We start from the raw sequence: 21,685 nt of genomic DNA on the forward strand, positions 1-21,685 counted from the left end.
TATTCAATCTTGAAATCCAGACAGTTTTTGATGCAATGTTAATGTTTTAAACCATTCAACATTATATTTTAAAATGAAAGGAATACATTTTAACATTGATTTTAGTATTAACTGAAGTTTTATTTTCCTGAAGCAACAGTCAGTATGTTTAACTGCTTCATGTAGGGGATGACAAATAGAGTTGATCCTGATCCCCTGATTTGTCTTAATCTATTAATGGAAGATTATATGTTACTGATGAGCCAATTAAGGTATCTATTCAGTTGCTAGACTTACTAAAAATAGCAGCCAATTCTCTTCCAAATTACACAAGTAATGATTAGATAATGTAGTCCTAGATTCACTATGTCTGAAAAACAGATAAGATGACCATAACGGAAACAACTTTGATTATAGATCTACTCAACTAGGGCATACTTAGGGCTAAACCACAACATATTGACCATGGAGAGTAAAAATAGATGTAGTGATATTTATGCCTTTCCCAAGTGCTTTTGTAATGTAAATGAAAGGGGGAAAAAACAATACAAATGAAGTGGCGATGCAACATCCATTGATCAATTGTTATTATTGCTGACAACAAAAATATGGATTCTCATAAACATATTTCCTTTATCTATCTCTGATCAGTCACTGCACTGAATTCTATCCATAATTGACATTAAGACAATTTTATTATCTGATCTCTTTTTCCACTAATGAAATGTCCTGTTTCTGTTTGCAGATATTATTATACCTTCCAGACAGATCTTCGAAAGACCACAGGTTAAATGTTTGATATAACCAAAACGTTTTAGGGAGTTGCAGTGTGGAAAACACATAGGTAAATGCAGTGTAATCTTGTCAGTGATAAGGTTGCAGTTCACATGACGAAAATTCTGACACCATTTAACAAATAACAAATGTTTAAGTGATATTTTTGAATCATTAACTTGTGTTTTCCATGCTGCAATCGTTTTAGTTTCAACACATGACCTCAGATCACATCTCTTGGGCTACATGATAAGAGGTTAGAGTATGATATATATATATATATATATATATATACATACATATATATATATATATAAATATTGTGGCACTCTGTTGGTTATGACGACAAGGGTTCCAGTTGATCCAATCAACGGAACAGCTTGCTCATGAAATTAACATGCAAGTGGCTGAGCACTCCACAGACACATGCACCCTTAACGTAGTTCTTGGGAAGATTCAGCATGACCCAGAGAGTGACAAGGCTAGCCCTTTGAAATACAGGTACAAGAGAAGCAGGAAGAAAGAGTGAGAGAAAACTGTGGTGAAAGAGTACAGCAGGGTTCGCCACCACCTCCTGCTGGAGCCTCATGAAGCTTCAGGTGTTTTCACTCAATAAACACTCACGACTGGTCAGGGAATCGAAACTGTGATCCTACGACCACGAGTCCGCTGCCCTAACCACTGGGCCATTGCTCCTCCACATGTATAAATATATATATATATATATATATATATATATAAGCAATGTTAATTCTCTAAATGAAGTATTAACAGTAACTGCACGATAAAGTGTAGTATATTGCCACTTAAGTGTGGCTGACCCCTAGGGGTGGATGTTACTGTTGCATTTAGCCCCAGGAGGACATCTCCTCCAGCTGGCTTATCGACACACGACTGTGTCCTGTTTGCCAAGGGAAGTTATCCCTCTCACCTCGATCAGCAGCACGAACGTATCCCTAGGGGTCAGCCACACTTAAGTGGCAATATACTACACTTTATCGTGCAGTTACTGTTAATACTTCATTTAGAGAATTAACATTGCTTGTTTTCACCTTTTCAATATCAGTGAAGAATTTCACTGGAAAAGAAGATATAAGTTTGCCAGGTTTTTGTCTCTCTCACCAAGGTCATCAGCTGTCGAACGCCGACGAAGGGAAATAACCCTGAAATCCGGATACGTTCGTGCTGCTGATCGAGGTGAGAGGGATAACTTCCCTTGGCAAACAGGACACAGTCGTGTGTCGATAAGCCAGCTGGAGGAGATGTCCTCCTGGGGCTAAAAGCAACAGTAACATCCACCCCTAGGGGTCAGCCACACTTAAGTGGCAATATACTACACTTTATATATATATATATATATATATATATGACATTTTACTTCTTTCAATGACAACAATTTCACCTGATGCTGAAAAACTATCAAACAGCAAGCAGAAACTCATGTCCCATTGATGTGCGCAACTAAGTAATGTCTTTTTTTTTATATAATTTTAATATTAAAGAAAATTTTCTATTGACTTTTCCTTGGGGAAGGAACTAACGAGGGGGTCATCAAATTCCATGTATCAATAGATATGAAGTTGTGACATAACTTTTACTGATGGATATGAAAACTGTACCTGCAGGAGAAATGAAAAAAGTATTGTGAAAGTAGAAAATATCAATTCTAGTATTTTGATGGATAATTAACATCATTACAGTAATGGCCATGAAATTAAATTATGCAGTCAAAGGGTTAAAGGAATAAATGTTTAATAAAAACCTCTCACTATGTTCAGTTTGCATGATTTCCTCAAAGTTTTCAAAACTTTTCGTCTTTCTCGCCATGACAACTTCACATGCTCCAATATCTGAAAAATGAAAAGCAAACATAGGCCATACTCAATGCAGATCTGAGATTCCCATCGGCAGGCTGCTGATATCGAATAAAAATGTTACACACTTATGGTATGCAATTTAGTTGCTCCAGTTTTCTGTAGCTACTGGATTTGTTGAATAAACAAACAGATTGGCTGCTTATCTCTCTGATATTGGTCAAATTATGTAAATATCTCTGATGAGAACTCAATAAGGTTTGAAAATCGATTTAGGCTGTCCATCATTTTGTTTCAATCTATAGGGAAATAGTTAAATTTGACCAGTTTGTATGTGTACTGCACAGGTTTAAATATACTTAATTACAACACAAACTCAATAGTTTCTCTATATTCAACTGCATGTATGTGTGTGTTTGCGTCTCTCTCTACATATATCCATGTAAGCAGACACAGTGAATACCAAAATGCCAATTAGTTGCTTGTCAAGAACAAAGACAGGTTTCAATTATGAACTGAAAGGATGGCATCTGCATTCGCAACATGTAGCAATCCACAACAATGAGTGACAGTCTATAACATGAGGCAGTCCACCACATGTGTCTCTTCGCTACATGTGACAGTCCATTACAATATGTAACAGTTCACTACATGTTAAAGTTCACTATGTGTGACAGCCCAATACTACAAATGAAACTCCACTACAACATGTGACTGCAAACAAAGAAGCGATAGATCACTACATGTACCAGTCTAGTAGCATATACAACATCAAACAGAACATGTGACATCTCAGTACATGTGACAGCCCACTACACTCTCTGACAATCTAGTCAGTATACCACAAGACAGACGCATACTTACGATATGCAAGCGTTTTGTGCCGATGACTCAGGTCCTTGAGTTCATTTGATACAAAATTCTTCATGGCACCAACCGTGGTCAGAGAATGTCTTTTCTGAAATGAAAACATTGGAATAATTAACCATTAACTATTTTTTTCTTTTTCACAAATCACATTACAATATATTGGCCATAATCTAGCTATTCCTCTGACAAAAATACTGAGTGGGGCCTTCTTTTTTTTTTTTTTTTTTTCTATGAATTAGTTAACCCTTTAGCATTTAAACCGGCCATATCCAGCCAAAATATTCTCTCTGCTTTATGTTCAAAGTGGCTGGATCCAGCCTCTCACATCAACCCTACAATGTTAGTCTAAAAAATATACAGTCACTTAATCAAAATCTCAAAGCTACAAGATAATGCAGGATAAACTCAAAAACAATGTGAATAAATAAACATTACATTTCACAGAATAATCAGAATGCTAAAGGGTGAAACCAGCTATATCCAACCCAAACATTCTACCTATTTTATGTTCAAACCCACCAAATCCAGCCTCTCATACCTACCCTACAATGTCTTTCTAAAAATAAACAGTCGCATCATCAAAGTTTTAAAGCTATGAGACAATGCATGGTTAATTCAAGAAAATATTTGACAGTAATATGAATGCTAAAGGGTTAAAGAAGAAAGACAGAATCTACAAACTTTTGCAGGATATTCCAAGGCAGAAAAGAGATGAGGTACCCCTAGATTCATGAACCAGGTGGTGGTGTTAAACTATGTAATGTATTAAATCTACTTCCCCCAAAAAACAGATACAGTCCATCCAACAGGCTTCCACATAGTTTTTGGTCTATTCGAATTCACTCTATAAGGCTTGGACTGACACTGAGTCAATGGTAGAAGACAACTGCACAAAGTGACATGCAGTGAGATTGAAACTGAAACCATGTGACTGTGGAGCAAACTCCTTAACCATCATCATCATCATCATTGTTTAATGTCCATTTTCCAGCTTGACATGGGTTGGATAGTTTGACAGGAAACAAACAACATTACCTGTATGATGGTGACACTTGTTTACAACTGATGTGCAATGACACAGCAGAGAGACTAACACACACAACACATGCATACATACATGTGTGTGTGTATGAGTGTGAGAGAGAAAGAGAGAGAGAGAGAGAGATCATCTTTCAGTTTCTGTCTACCAAATCTACTCACAAAGTTTTGGTTGTCCCAGGGCTATAATAGAAGATACTTGCTCAAGGTGCCACACAAGAAAAGCGTGATAAGTATTCTCAAGTAGTTGCTGTTGTTTATTCCCAAGTCAGTTCTATATATCTATACTGTCTTTTTAAAGGAATCAATGGCTTACATTATCTAACATATCCTTTTCATATGAAGACAGTGGGGTGTGTGTGATCTGAGGAAGATTTGGCTGCTATTTCTACCAGATTAAACAACTGAGTAGAAATCCCCTCCAAATCATCAAATTTCTTGGTACTTACACAAAATGATGAAACAAATACTGATTTTCGATAATAATAATAATGAACTTATTGCATACAGCGCTCATTGCATACACGTGCAGAATTAAATTTGTAAAATTGAATGACTTAAAATGTATAGAATTAAATGATTTCAAAATTTCAATAAAATATCTGCAGCAAATATGAATTCATAAACTAAGATTTGGCAGGCCAACACCTTATCTGTTTTTAAAATTTGTACTTAAAAATATCTCTTGATAATATACTCACATCATAACCACTTTGAACTTCTTTCACCTTCCAACTGAGAAACTCAAAAACTGTAGAAAAATGCTTGTTTCTTATTTGGTCATATATCTGCAAAAATGGATGGAAAATTTTGTTGAAAAACATTTTTTTAAAACAATGGTTTTTGGTAAGCAGTGTCGATGTTTACAATTCTGTAAATAATAATGATAATAATAACAATATTTTATAAGCTTAAAGCTTATAAGTGACCACCACGTAATGACTAAAGAAAATAGTCAAATATTGGGGCATATATGCCCCTTGACAGAATAAAGTAGGGTTTTCTGTAGGCATGGGAAGCAAACCCACAGCTCTTTGTCTTCACAAAAAGAGCTGTGGGGGGAGGGGGGGAGGAGGAGGATTTATTACAGCATTAACTTCCCAACAAACCAAATCAGCAATTTGGTTTCACTTTCTCGTTAGAACCATTTCTTGTCTTCAATTCCCTTTACAGTACAGTACTCTTGAGAAAGAATACTGCATCCTAAGTGATATGAATGTATTTCTCCCACTTTCCTCAATAAGTTACAGGTTTCATGACCTGCAGTCAGTGACTAATATACTTACTTCATCTTGACTGGACAGCAGTACTCTGGTAGGTTTGTCTTTCCCTGTGATTTCTTTGGTGAACTCTATATAACCTAGATAATACAAACAGAAGACACACAGAATTCAGAATATGAGATATTATTGGTTTCAAATTTTAGCAAAAGGTCATCAATTTTGGGGGTGGGAATAAGTCAATTACATCAATCTCCAGTGATCAACTGGTACTCATTTTATTGACCCAGAATGGATGTGCATACACACACACACACCGAGGGTATGGTGAATATATTGTCATCTGAATTACACAAAAATGAAAATAACACTGACATCTCATTTTAACAGATATATTTACTAAAATTACATGAAAAATCTTGAAATACTAAAGAGTAAATTTATTCAATAAAATCGTCATTGCTTCAACCATGGCCTCCAGACGACTTCAAGATCTCCTGCAACTCTTCTGGACAGTCTACATAATAGGATTAAATACCAAATCTTCAGAGGAACATTGTAATTCAGTTCAGAATTATATACTAAGTTGTTAGACAGGGGAAACACTGCATGGCACCTTGGGGGCAAGTGTCTTCCACTATAGTTCCAGGCTGACCAAAGCCTTGTGAGTGGATGATGTTTTATTTATAACTACCACATAATTTCAAGACAAGACACACACAGATATGATGGGTTTCTTTCAGTTCCCATCTACCAAATCTTCTCACAAGGTTAAAAACAAAATAGCCATACATTCATTTCATCTTTGTATGACAATGGCAAACTTTAATTCTTTCAAATTTTGGTACAATGGCAGCAATTTCATGGGGAGAAGTAAATCAATTACATCAAACCCCAGTACTTGAATCATCATCAACACCATCCTGTAATGTCTCTCTTCCATACTGGCATGGCTTGGATGGTTTGACAGAAGCTGGTAAGCCAGCAGACTGCACCAGGCTCCATTGTCTGCTTTGGCATGGTTTTCCTATGGCTGGATGCCCTTTCTAACACCAACCACTTTACAGAGTGTACTGGGTGCTTTCATGTAGAACCAGCACCAGTAGAGTCACCAAGTAACTTGAAAGACAAAGATCTCTCGGCTGGGAGAGGGAGTGGAACTGAGGGAGGTGGTTTCATGCCAGCAACCCTAAAAAGATGAATAGCAAAGTTGACCTGAGCAGGACTTTAACTCAAGCCAGAACAAATGCTGCTAAGCATTTTGATCAATGCACTCATGATTCAGCCAGCTCACTGCCTTTAGCAACAACAACAACAACAATAAAACAATAATTTGTTTTGTATAACTTACCACTTTGTATTCCAAATGTTTCATCTAAAATTCCTTCATATGTTAACTGTGAAGAAAGAGGTGTCACAAAATCTACATCTAAAATGAAAGAAAAACAAAGGATAGAAATTATATGAACAAAACAGTTCACGCAAAGGGTCTAAAAATATATTCTAGATAAAAAAAATCAATAATGATTTCTTGCCCTTGGTGATGATGATGATCGCCACTGTCTAATGTCTGTTTTCCATGATGACATGGGTTGGATGGTTTGACAGGAGCTGGCAAGCCAGAGGACTGCACCAAGTTCTGCTGTCTGCCTTGGTATGGTTTCTACAGCTGGATGACCTTTCTAATGCCAACCACTTTACAGAGTGTACTGGGTGCTTTTTTACATGGCACCAACACCAGTGAGGTCACCAAATAATTTGCAGGACAAAGAACCCTTTAAATAAGAGTGGGGGTAGTATTGAAGAAAGTACTGATGGAGGAGGCTTTGTGTCAAGCAATAGGAGGTTAAAGTATGATAGGAAGACAGAAACAGGTGTCTTGCCGTAGAGGAGACATATGGTTTCCCCAGTTGGAAAAAGAGAGAAGAGAGGAGAAGGAGAGAGAGAGAACATGGTGGTGAAGATGTGTAGGGCATACGAAGCAGTACAAAATAAAATATAAATATATACCTCTGTCTATGATAAACAGCTTTCCAATCTCAAAATTCTCGTCTTCAGTTTTCTGATGATATTCTGTCATTGCTAACATCATTTCATGTATTTTCTAGCCATGAAAATATGAGAAACAGAAAAAGAAGAAAAGAACATTAAATAGGTACAGGTCTGATTGTGTGGTGGTTAAGTGCTTTGCTTAGCAGCCATGTGGTTTTGGGTCTGGTCCAGTTGCAAGGCATCTTGGGCAAGTGTCAATCAATAAGTAGCATGTGTAATTTATTGATTTTTGAATAGGGTTTTTGTGGTATATTTGTTTTTCTAGATGCTTTGAATGACTTTTTTCATTGTTGAATTTGTTAATAGTTGGTTTTTCTCTAAACTATATATGTATTATATATTGGGAAATTTGATTTAGAATTGCTAAATTGAATTTTCCCTGTAAGTTTTGGAATTGTATTCCCTAATATTATTATTATATATATATATATATATATATATATATGACAAGCTTATTTCAGTTTCCATCTATCAAATCCACACAGAAAGCTTTAATCAGCCCAAGGCTATAACATAAGACCCAAGGTACCACATGCAGTGGGACTGAACTTGGAACCATGTGGTTGGGAAGCAAACTTCTTATCACACAACACACCTGTGCCTACAAAGCAGATAAGAAGAGGTCCTGGCAACTAAATAAATATATAAATAAAAGAAAGGATTAAGGGATTTTTTTCCTGGAATCTTATTTTTTTTAATATAATCAAATAGTCTGAAAGAAGTAAAATAATTTCATTTACCTTAGCTGCTCTTCCAATACCACAGACAAATGGTATTTGTCTATATACTGACTGGAAATGAACCAATGACTTCGCAACAGTATTCAACCAGGTATAATCATTATGCTGAAACACAAATCATTTCTTAATTACACAAATGTATTGGATTCTTTTTACTTTTATTTTTGTTGTTGTTGTTGTAGTGATTGGAGAAGAATGAGATAATTATAGATTTTTGTATCGTATTTTTCAGCAGAGTGGTTGGTGTTAGGAAAGGCATCCAGCCATAAAACCCATGCCAAAACAGACACAGAAGCATGGTACAGGCTCCTGCCTGGTCAGCTCTTGTTAAACCATGCAACCCATGCCAGCATGGAAGGAGGACATTAAACAATGATGATGATGATGAAATCAGTGAAGTATATAGTGCAAACAACTGGTTGTAAACATTCAAACATCATTACTATCTTTCTGGATCCTCCAAAGTCATTTTGGTGTATAAAGTTGACATAGCTTTTGAGCTGTAAATTTCGGTCTGATAAATTTGACTTGAATGTCAGAAAATACAGTGTGTGTAATAGCAGTTCAGAGAGAATGTCTGAGAAAGGAGGCTGAGAAGAGGCAAAGCTGACTGCAGTGGAATCTGAACTCAGAAATAAAGCCAGAAATAATTCCATTTTGCATGGTGAGCTAATGATTCTACTAGCTTACTGCTTAAATAGCAACAATGACGAAAATAATAATGATGAACAATTGGATATGTCTGCATATGTACATCACATATATGTGCGTGCATGAGAGAGAGAGAGAGAGAGAGAGAGAGTGTGTGTGTGTGTATGTGTGTGTGTGTGTGTGTGTGTGTGTTACATTTCTGTAGTGTGAATTTGAAGTTAATGATGTCTTGTATCTTTTAAGAAATTGTATTCAATTCAACACTTACTAAATAAAATCTTGGCAGGAAATCGGATAATTCCAAAGACAGAACATCTCGGTCAAGTGGTATTAAATCTAAAATGAACTCTTCCACAGTAACATAGCCATATACTCCTTCTCTCTCCAAGACTTCCTCACATACATTCAGCTGAAAAAAGATCACATACATTTATATATATATATATATATATATATATATATATATTTATATTTATATAAGGGCATTACTATACAATAACGCCTCACGCTATGAGGGACTCAAAGGTCAGACTACTATAAAAAGCACATTTTTACCGAATGCGAGGAAATGCAACTCTCAAAGCCAACCCCTTAAAAACAGACTAAATTATCGATCATGATTTCGTAGTTATTGTAGTATTATACAACCTCTACTCGTCAGTATAATATGGTCAAGAAAAATAGAAACAAAACAGTGAATCAACATAGCTACTTGATAAATTCTTGTAAAAGAATTCATCCTATTATTGAATTTATATATATATATATATATATATATATATACATACATACAGAGTGCAATGGGAAAATTGTTTCCATTTTATTTTTTTAATAGTAACAGCAGTTGGGCACCATCTGTGAGAAAAACAGAACCATGACACAATTCACTCTGCCAGAAATTTGGAAATGACATGCTGTACTGCTTGGCATTCGCGCCGGAAGCTCCAATACGAACATTTCAAAGTGTTTGGGTGTCAATCTGAGGACAGTGCATGTACCGAGAGTGATAAAAATCAAACATCCAGTCAACATCATGTTGTTTGGAGTGATCACTAGTGATGGCGTCGTTATACCTCCATTTATCTTTCCACACGGCCTCAGACTCAATACAGAGGCCTACATCAAGTGCCTGCAGGAGGTAGTCTTGCTCTGGGTCAAGAGGGTGGCTGTTGGAAGACCCTATGTCTGGCAACAGTACTCTGTACCATGCCACACAAGCAGGGGAACCCAGTCATGGCTGTCAGACAATTCCTGTAACCACATCACCCCCTAACATTTGACCACCTAACTCCTCAGACTGCAATGAGACCAACAAAACTCCCTGTGACACCAAAGATGAACTGAAGGCAAGGATTATGGCAGCATTCACCAACTCAAACAAGGAGACTGTCCAGAAGAGTTGCAGGAGATTCCAAAGTTATCTGGAAGCCATAGCTGAAGCCAATGGCGATTTTATTGAATAAATTTACTCTTTAGTATTTCAAGATATTTTTATACAATTTTGGTAAATATATCTGTTAAAATGAGATGTCATTGTTATTTTCATTTTTGTATAATTTACACAACAGTTTATTCACCGCACCCTGTATATATGTATATGTGTGTGTGTATATATATATATATATATATATATATACAAACATAGTTTATAAATCCAATATAGGTAGAATCAACAAAAAAGTACTCCATCCACTGAGAGATAAACATCAATTTAATACATAACCAAAAGAGCTACTAATAGTTTCATGCTTTTAGGATACTTTTACTAGGCATATTTATTATAAAATACACCATGTATCTCCAAGCAATCTTTCAGGCTCTGTATATCCATTATGAAAAAAAAAAAATGAGAAGAAAAACACGAAGAAGGTTGATGCAAAAAATGGAATGAGAGGAAAGAAACGAAAGCAAGAAAACTAAGATTCCTGTCCTTCTTGATTGCAGAAACCACGATTAATGCAGCTGGTACAGAACAAAATTGCAGAAAATATGTCAAAGTCTACAAGATAGCAAAATTTGAAACTATAGTTCTTATTATCTTTCTTCTACTTCACCTCCTCCTTTTTCTTTGCCTTCTTTAAATGGTCACAGCCAAGTGCATGTAGCTTAATGAAGATCAGTTTAGAATGGGTTAGATACATTTCATGTATCTGTTACTTTTTTTTGTTTTGTTTTGTTTTTGTTATTGTGGTCTCAAAACCATGTCATGAGATTTATTACTGATAAACACCTGCCAGAGTTGAAATAACCAAAATTATTCATATTGACATAACTCTAACGAACTTGTTTTTAATGAAGTTGAAAGCAACTCCTTGAAACTGTTTGGTCATGTCAAGCATTGAACTAGTGATCTTTCTAAGATCTGTATAGAGGATGTGATATTTATGATACCTGGAAAGAGAAGCTGAGGACACCCAACCTCACCCAAAGGCAGATGGAGAGATGGACCAGATCCTAAAATGGTCTCAATGTCAATCAGAGTCTGAGCTCAACACAATGGCAGTGACCTCAGACTGGTTGATTCAACCTCATTTCGGAAGTGACACAAGTATGTGACATTGACAATCCTTTAAAATGATCAAATAAGCATTTGTCACTTCCAGGAAGATTTCGTTTTTGCCTAGCTCTGAAGTATATTGTTTTTAGACACAGTATGTATAAAAAGAAGTTTTTTTTCCTGAACAAAAAACTGCATCTTTTGGTTCTTTAACAATACAATAACATTAAGTATATTATATAGATAAAGATTTTTCTCTAGAGTTGGTGCTATTGCATAATTTGAATTTTATTCAGCCTTAGCAGCATCACTGCAAACCAGTGTATACTTTACACAGTGTCTCTATATACTTCAGACTGGTTGATTCAGCCTAATTTCAGAAGTGATAGAAGTGACATTGACAAGCTGCAGCAACAGTGAAATGCACATCTGTCACTCTAGTGGTCATTTTTGAGAAGATTTTGTTTTGTCTCTCTGAAGTACATTGTGTTTTTCAATATAATACATCTATAAAGAGATTTTTCTCCTGGATGAAGAAAAACCGCAGCTTCTGGTTTCTCAACAAAAAACATGGGTTAATTACGTTATATAGACAAAGATGTTCCTGATATTTTGTATTCAGCTGAAAGCGAGAATAAGATTAAAGACAAGCTCCTAAAATCTGCCAATCAGATACAACAGTATCACATATAAACAGAAAGTTCTAATGCTCTTGCTATATATATATATAATACAAAATGGGACAAGAACGCAAAACATCCAGACAGTTAAGTGATACAAGAAAGGGACAACAAAACATCCAGATAGACGATACAAAAGAAACAAGGACAGGTCATTTGGAGTTTTCTTTCATCAGTCAAGTTCCAGATTATCTTTACAATTTCGGCTGGTTATTCTTGATATTGCTCCAATTTGGCCAGCCCCAAGGAAAAACTAAGCTATGAGCATTAGATTCCTTGGAAGAAAGCAGCGAATGTATACAAAAACAAGGATGGAAAAAAACGAACAATGTTACACAAATACAATATATATATGAGTGGTTGGCGTTAGGAAGGGCATCCAGCTGTAGAAACTCTGCCAAATTAGATTGGAGCCTGGTGTAGCCATCCGGTTGCACCAGTCCTCAGTCAAATCGTCCAACCCATGCTGGCATGGAAAGCGGACGTTAAACGATGATGATGATGATGATATATATATATATATATATATATATCAATATCTATAAAAGATATATATATATATATATATATATTGACAAATTCATTCCAATCAGATGTAAATACTTACTTTACGAGGTGTCATTAATATTCGATATGTCCTTTTCTGCTCTAAACTTCTCTCACAATTGATTTGCCTTGCAATATGCTCCATCATTTCAATTCGTGGACGAACAATGTACAGCCGCCTGAAGTAAATAGGTAAATAATAAGGCTGTAGTCAATTATATTAAGCCAGGTACTTCAACAGGTACTTATTTTATTGTAGTGTATCACAAGTGATATAGACACACACACTCTCGAGGATATCATACATGTGCGTGTGTGTGTGTGTGTATATAATCAATCCAAACATGATCAAGCAAAAAAAAAAACACGAAAAAACAACAACACGAGGACGTGGAATAAGTACAGTGTTATTGGACGGTCAGGAAAGGAAAGAAAAGACAGAGGATTTCACGTTTCGAGCATATATATATATAATATAGGTGCAGGCATGTTGATGTAATTAACTTAATCCCACCCCTAAAACTGCTGACCTTAAATCAGCCTTAATGATTATATCATTTGTCATTAGTCAATATCAGTCATTGAAGAATTATATTTTTTACTTTTATTCTATATCTGTTTCAAAGAATTAAATGATTTCACCCACATCACAATATTTCCCCTATGGAAGCTAAACAAGATAATGTAATTGATAATATAATTAATAATGTAATAAAATGTAAGCGCAAATGTTAATTACATGAAGGGGAAAAAAGAAGAAAAATGATATTTACTGGTTACATCCAGGCAATGCTTTTTGTGTAAAATCAAATTTGAATATTTTGGCAACTCCATGAGCCTAAAAGAGAAACAGATATCGAAAACTATATATTACACATATATAAGGACACATAACTGGTGCAGCAATATCAGAGGAAAGTTAACTGGGAAAATAGTTTACAATTCATTGCCCAAGACTATAGTAGAAGACACATGCCCAATCATCACCATCATCATCATTTAATGTTCGCTTTTCCAGACAGAGTTTATGGAGACATATTTTCCACAGCTGGATGCTCTTCATGTCACTAACCCTTACCTGATCCCAAATGAATTAATATTTCCCGATGGCCTGACATGTCATTGCAGAATACTAGAAACGACACTGCTTGCATGACAGTGACACTCATTTACAATTATCATTAATGCCAAGACAAAGAGACACAATATACACACAGAAGAGAGAAACATATATGGTAGGCCTTGGCATAGTTTTTGTCTACTAAATTCCACTTTCTCAATGTTCTCCTGAAACACCAGCCAAATCACTCTCAAATCAGAGAAGGACACATGAAGTGATGTAGTCCTCTATATCCCTAAAAAATAGGATGGTAACATTTTTAATGCCTTCGATTGAAGGTGAACTCAATCAGCTAAATAACAAATATATAGAAATATAACAACTGTACAGGTTTATACCAACCTTTAGAACAGAAGCGCCAACAATGCGATCAAGTGGTTTCATCAGCTCACCATCAAGCACCAAGTCTTTTTGACCAGGAATCTAAATTTTAATTCAAAAAATAGAATTCAAATGAAATGATATTTTGAAAAATTATTTTAATGTAATAAAGAAATAATATAAATGTAGATCTGATGTGCATTCGTAGATTTGTATGTGTGTGTTTGTGTGTGTGCACACACACATATATACATAGTTGCAGGTATGGCTGTATAGTAAGAAATTTGCTTCCCAACCACATGGTTCCAGGTTCAGTCCCATTCTGTGGTATCTTAGGCAAGAGTCTTTCACCATAGTCCTGGGTCAAACTAGAGCCCTGAAAGTGGATTTGGTAGAGAGAAACTGAAAGAAGCCCATCATGTATTTATGCGTGTGTGTGTGTGCGCGCGCGCGCGCGCCTATATGTATGTGTACGTGTCTTCTTGTTTGTGCATGACCCCTACAACAGCTTGACAGCCAGTGATGGTTTGTTTACAGTCCTGCGCATTGGCAGTTCGGCAGAAAGAGACCGATAAAATAAGTACCTGGTTTGAAAACAAAATAAGTATTGGAATCGATTTGTTCAACTAAAATCTTCGAGGCCATGCTGTAGCATGGCCTCAGTCAAAGGACTGAAACAAGCTAATGATAAAAGAAAGATATATATGCATGTGTGTGTGTGTGTGTGTGTGTGTGTGTAAATGGTATGTTTTGACGCTGATTAAGACTGAGATAAAATAGACACGAGGGGCGGTGTGCATACTAACTACAAATGCGATAGGTTCTTACGTGATATAGTGGATGTTGTATATGTCAACAACGACGTAGTCAAGCCAACGACAGCGTATCGAAAAGACCGCTTGATTCGGTACAAATGGCACCTGCATCTCCTTCATAGAAGCTGCCGAGTCTCGCTCTTAAAAACAAATCTTACCGTCTGAGAGTTAGACACAGCTGATCATGTATATCGTAATACATAGGTTTTGGGAGGGGGAAAAAGGCGGTTGTTATGGTTGGAACGTCTTCGATCAAAGGTGAAACCGAGTGCAGATAACCTGGTGGAGGGGTTAAACACCAACAATAACAACAAACATGATGTGATCAGGCAGTCCCTATCTAGGAGGTCACAGGACCTACTAGAAATAACAGCGATCACACCCTGCCGTCTTTAATACAAGGATACAATGTGGATAATGTAGTTCTGAAGACACTACTATGTCTGGAATGTAACACAGGATGATGGTCACAATTGGAACGCTTTTGACCATAGACGTACTCAGAGATTACCTAGGCCCAAACATCAACTAAATCATGTAAAGAGAAGTATATATATTATATATATATATATATATATATATATATATATATATATATATATATATATATATATATACATATATAAATAAACATATACACACAAAGGGGGTGTGAGCCTATTGAGATTACCTGGCGGTGAAGAAGAACTGTAAATTACCAAAAATTAAATATCACAGATGCAATTCAATTCGATAATGATATGAATAATAAAGATAATGAAGATGATGATGTGGAAATTTTAATAACTTACGTTTTCGAGCTGATAAATTAGCCGATCTCTAATGAATTGAGAGAGCAAACTGACATCTGGAAATTTAGACGCCATGTTGACTAAAACATACGAAAGTTATCTCCCTTGATATCCAGGCTGCTTTCGATTGGCAACCACACACACATACACCCATACGCACACATACACAGATGTACATACGTATACAGATATACATATGAATATAAATACAAATACAGGCATACCTCAATTTACGTCGTTTCGAGTTACGACTTCCTTGACTTTACGTCGGTCTTGGTGAACGTTTAAATACATAAAAATTAAAAATAAAAAAACACAAAAATCCAATACTGAAATAGAAAATCAAATAAAATACATGTGAATATATGTGCAAACCATTTTTAAAAAAAAAACAGCAGATATCAGCTAATAAATTTTTTAAACGATTTTTTTTTCTTGTTACATCGTTTTTTTTTTTAGTTTAAGCCAACCACTCTGAGAGTGTAGTGGGTGCTTTTTACGTGCCACCGACACTGGAGCCAATCAGGTGGCACTGGCATCAACCACGTTTGGATGATGTTTTTTACATGTCACCGGAACTGGAGGCACCGGCATCATTCAGATGGTGCTTTTTACATCCCACCGGCATGGGGAGCCAGTCAGGCAGCACTGGCATTGATACATGCTTGAATGGTGCTCATCACGTGCTTCCGGTATAGGTGCCAGTCAGGCGGCACTGGCCTCGATTTTGATTTTTGATAGGATTTAGATAAAATCTATTATTTAGAAATCATTCATGAGGAATCCCTGAAAAGGATGAAAGCAGCAAATAAATAGTTTTTATCCAAATCCTTACTACCTTCCTTTTTTTATGTATATATATATATATATATATATATATATATATATGTATATATGTAAGCCACTTTTTAAAGTTACAAATTTTCCATAGAGATTAGAGCCAGCATTGAAAGTACAGTATTATATATCCCCTACAGCCAATTTTACCAATCAGTTTCGCATTAGGGGTTCAACGGAGTGTTATGTAACAGTTCGATTATGTAACCCTGCACTCATCAGAGATCGCCATTATAGTACATGATGGCATATCAAACTACATAATAGCATATCATACTACATTGTAGCATATTCTGCATGATGGCATATCATACAGCATGATAGCATCTTATAATACATGATAATATGTTATACATATTTTGTATAGAATATTATACTACATGAATGCATATACTACATGATAGTATATTATACTACATGAATGCATATACTACATGATAGTATATGATACCACATGATAGCATATTGTATACTACATGGTAGTATATTATACCACATGATATCATATTGTATACTACATGGGAGGATATCATACATGTATTTTTGATGCAGTAGTTGGAAGATGGGGGTGGCAATTTGATATTTTCAGGCCCATCTTCTGACTGATGAGATTGATGTGATTGATCTTCATCAACCTGAACATCTCTTAACCAACATCTACAGAATAAAAGAAGATTATATGTAACTACATATGACCTTTTAGCGGCTTTCTTGAGATTTGAGAGAAAAAAATGAAGTGATCAATATAAAATTTCTTGTCAAATGAAGCAATTTTCATTCATCATCTCTAATGTACAGCATTGGTTGGAAAGAACGGGTCAAAGAATATGTACCAAAGAATGGTGAGGAATGTCTTGCAACAAAAAAAGAATAAGGTTGAAACAATCAGAAAGATATGAACCAAAATTAGAATGAACACAACTTTGAAACAAAAGAATATTGCAGATGTTTGGGTTAAATTGAGAACAAAGAGAGAAAAGGAAAAAACATGAGGATGAAGGTTACTGAAGCATTTCACTGCACACATTGGCTGCTGGTGCCATTGTTGTTGTTGCTGATAATAGTGGTGGTGGTAGTGGTGGTGATGGTGGCAGCAGAAAAAGTGATGCTGATGCTGATGATGATGGCAGCGACGACGGCAACGACGACAACCGCAACAACTATGATGACGACAACGACGATGACAACAATATGCTTGTGGTGGTGGTGGTGGTGGTGGCAGCTGCGGCAATAGTGGAAGCAACAAAGTTGATGGAGGTTATGCTGTTGTTGCTGCTGGGAGGGATAGAAACCACAGAAGCAATGGTGGCAGTGATGATGATGATGATGATGATGGTGATGATGATGATTATCATCATCATCATCCATTTGTTTCAATGAACCTTCCCTCTATCTGGATGCTACATACTTGAGAATTGTTACTCAGCACCTGTGCTATATATAAAATTTTTGTGATACATATTAATGTACACTTGTATACATTCTTTTTGTGGTATATATTTATATATATATATATAGGTGCAGGCGTGGTTGTGTGTTAAGAAGCTTGCTTCCCAACCACATGGTTCCGGGTTCAGTCCCATCATATGTGGTCTGTTGTGACATGGTTTCTATGGCTGGATGCCCTTCCTAATGCCAACCACTTAACAGAGGGTACTGGGAGCTTTCTACGTGTCACCATCATGGATGCATTTATGCAGCACCAGCATGAGTGTGTTAACGCAGCACCATCACAAGTGCTTCTTAAGTGGCATCGGTACCTGAAAGGACAAGTCTGTATGTGTGGAAGACATCAATTTTACTTAGCTTGACATGTCTTATCAAGCACAGCAAATCGCCACATCCTTCAGCCCCTTGTCATTTCCACAGTGAGGCCCAGTGTCTGAAGATCCTTTCTCACCACTTCATCCCACATCTTCCTGGGTTTACCCCTTCCACAAGTATCCTCTACAATTAGAGCTCAGCACTTCCTTATGCAGCTGTTCTCGTTCATACACATCACATGACCAAACCAATGCAGTCTTCTCTCTTGCACACAACATCTGATGCCTCTTATACCCAGTTTTCCTCTTAAATCATTTATGCTCTGTCATGCATGCACACTGACATTACCTATCCAGCAGAGCATGCTAGCTTCATTTCTTTCAAGCCTTCACAAGTCCACTGTACTTTAGTCAAAGCCCATGTTTCACTGCTATGTAACATAGCTGTACATACAAAGGCATCATACAATCTGTCTTTCACTCTGAAGGAGACGCCCTTAGTTACCAACAAAGTCAGAAGCTCTGTGGACTTTGCCCAATCAGTTCTTATCCTAGCAACTACACGTTCAGAACTCCCTCCCCCACTGTTAACTTGCTCCTTTAGGTAACAGAAGCTAATGATCCACCAAAGCATTTGAGGGAACCTGCTGTCTGTATAGTTTTAGTGCTTATTGTACCTGCACATTTGCCACACACAAAGACTATATTCTCCGTTAACCTTCCTTTGATAACACTGCATGATGAAATTTCTTGAGGCAGTATTCTTCAGTTGGATAACCTTCCTAATAACATCCCAGCCAGTACTTATTTTTTTAAAGTAAGGTACTCTTTAGTCTAAATGCTTTTGCATGTTGAAACCACCAATCAGAGGGACTAATTGTTTATGACGAAAATAAACACACATCACCGCTATTCTCAAGTGGTGTCAAGGTGTAGATATGTGGAGAGAAGCACATGCGCACGTGCACACACGCACACATACATATATACATACATACATATATACATACATACATATATACAAACATACATATGAATGTACATCAGCTTTGTGTGGAGGAATGAGAGAAGTGACAGGACGATTTGTTGACAGGAAAAACTGACAACACCACTACTTGCCTGCACAGGCTAAGTGCTCCACACATATATATATATACATATATATATACATATATATATACATATATATATATATATATATATATATATATATATATATATATATATATATATTTACATGTATGTATGTGTGTATATATATATATATATATATATATATATATATATATATGTATGTATGTATGTGTATATATATACATATATATGTATATGTATATATATGTGTGTGTGTATATATATATATATATATATATATATATATATATATCATTGAAAGAATGAGTATAGTAGAGATTGCTCTTTGGTGGGGATAATTTTTACTTAAATCTAAATAGTTATGTTTACAGCAAGTTACTCTGATATGAGTTTCAAGCTTCAAGTAACTGTTTTCAAACTGAAAAATGTGTTTTACTGGTTGGTGGTGGTGATGGCGGTGGTGGCAGCGGTGGTGGTAGTGGTGGTGGTGGTGGTGGTGGATTGGGGAAAATGATGAATAGAGAATGAAAGAAAAAAAAAAAAAAGTCCTTGTCTAAGTTAATTTATTTTATCAATTCTGAAATGTTGGAAGTGGGTGGGTGGGTGGGTGATGGAGGCAGATATGGATTGGCGAGATTAAGGCTTAAATAACATCTGCATGCAGAGCCCTCAACCGATGCCAGGCTGCCAAGTTTCTTTCCTCAGCAACAAACCTGTCAAATGGCTGCAGGGTAATTGGGAGTGAGAGAGAGAGAGAGAGAGAGAGAGGCCTAATGTAGGCACTTAGAAGAGCTAATTAGTTATCATTCATTATCAGTTGAATGTGTATGTGTGTGTGTGGTGTGTGTATACACATACATACATACATACATACATACTTATATATATATGTATATATGTATGTATGCATATATATATATATATATATATATATATATATATATATATATATATATATATATATATATATATATATATATATATATATGTATGTATGTATGTATGCATATATATATATGTATGTATGTATGTATGTATGTATGCATAATTCTTCGAAACGCCGGAGTTTTAATGGTGGCAACTGATGAAGGGGATGTTTCTATGTGGCCTGCTTGTTTGTTGCACCTTGTTTACCATTTTGTCCTTGTTCTTTTGCCACGTCATGTACCCAGTTATGTATCTATATGTACATGTAGATGAACGTATATACATACATGTACATATATATGCATATACTCATATATTGTTTATATATATATATATATATATATATATATATATATATATATATATATATATATATATATATAAATGTATATGAGTATATACACACATACATATATATATATATATACACTCATATACATACATATATATATGTACACAAAGGAGAGACAGAGAGAGAAAGACAGATAGACAGAAAGACAGATAGACAGAAAGACAGATAGACAGACAGACAGATAAATGGATAGATAGATACACATGCGTAGATATGTACATACATACTTACATACGTAAGCACATACGTATATAAACATACATAAATATGAGAGAAAGAAAATGGAAGCCACGATACTTCTTATCCACTACGATCGTTTCGACCATCATGCACGAGTCATGGGGCATACTTATTCTATTGCTCTCTTTTTGCCGAACTGCTAAGTTACAGGAATGTAAACACCCCGCCATTGGTTGTCAAGCGATGTTGGGGGGACAAACACAGACGCACAAACATATACACACACATGCATACATATGTACATATATATACGACGGGCTTCTTTCAGTTTCCGTCTACCACATCCACTCACAAGGCTTTGGTCGGCCCGAGGCTATAGTAGAAGACACTTGCCCAAGGTACCACACAGTGGGACTGAACCCGGAACCATGTGGTTGGTAAGCAAGCTACTTACCACACAGCCACTCCTGCACCTATATATATATATATATATATACTTTGACAGAAAAAATGTGAGAAAATTCTTTCACAGTAGACAAATAACCTATCTATCAACTGTGTGTGTGTGTGTGTGTGTGTGTATTATCTGCATGAATGTTGATATTCCATGCTTGTCATCATTT

The 21,685-nt window shown here is 35.9% G+C and overlaps 1 protein-coding gene across 4 annotated transcripts in view; it reads right to left on the minus strand.

Annotated features, from left to right (window-relative positions):
• LOC106870122 (vacuolar protein sorting-associated protein 33B) overlaps nt 1–21,685 on the minus strand; it is a 44,131-nt gene that overhangs the window by 15,721 nt on the left and 6,725 nt on the right. Inside the window, exons 1-12 of one of the 4 annotated variants that reach the window (XM_089361073.1) lie at nt 15,909–15,990; nt 14,324–14,404; nt 13,635–13,699; nt 12,923–13,040; nt 9,407–9,547; nt 8,488–8,592; nt 7,706–7,799; nt 7,047–7,124; nt 5,762–5,835; nt 5,177–5,263; nt 3,432–3,525; nt 2,523–2,603 (exon numbers count right to left, since the gene is read on the minus strand). In XM_089361073.1, coding sequence (XP_089217199.1) covers nt 2,523–2,603; nt 3,432–3,525; nt 5,177–5,263; nt 5,762–5,835; nt 7,047–7,124; nt 7,706–7,799; nt 8,488–8,592; nt 9,407–9,547; nt 12,923–13,040; nt 13,635–13,699; nt 14,324–14,404; nt 15,909–15,983 — 1,093 coding nt within the window. In that variant the 5' untranslated portion in view covers nt 15,984–15,990. Of the gene's footprint in view, nt 1–2,522; nt 2,604–3,431; nt 3,526–5,176; nt 5,264–5,761; nt 5,836–7,046; nt 7,125–7,705; nt 7,800–8,487; nt 8,593–9,406; nt 9,548–12,922; nt 13,041–13,634; nt 13,700–14,323; nt 14,405–14,886; nt 15,000–15,130; nt 15,561–15,908; nt 15,991–21,685 lie in introns of those variants that run through there. The other 3 variants (XM_089361075.1, XM_089361077.1, XM_089361074.1) reach the window with 3 other exon arrangements.

This window comes from Octopus bimaculoides, chromosome 12, assembly GCF_046866305.1.
Source record: "Octopus bimaculoides isolate indiv1 chromosome 12, ASM4686630v1, whole genome shotgun sequence".
Lineage (NCBI taxonomy): Eukaryota > Metazoa > Mollusca > Cephalopoda > Octopoda > Octopodidae > Octopus > Octopus bimaculoides.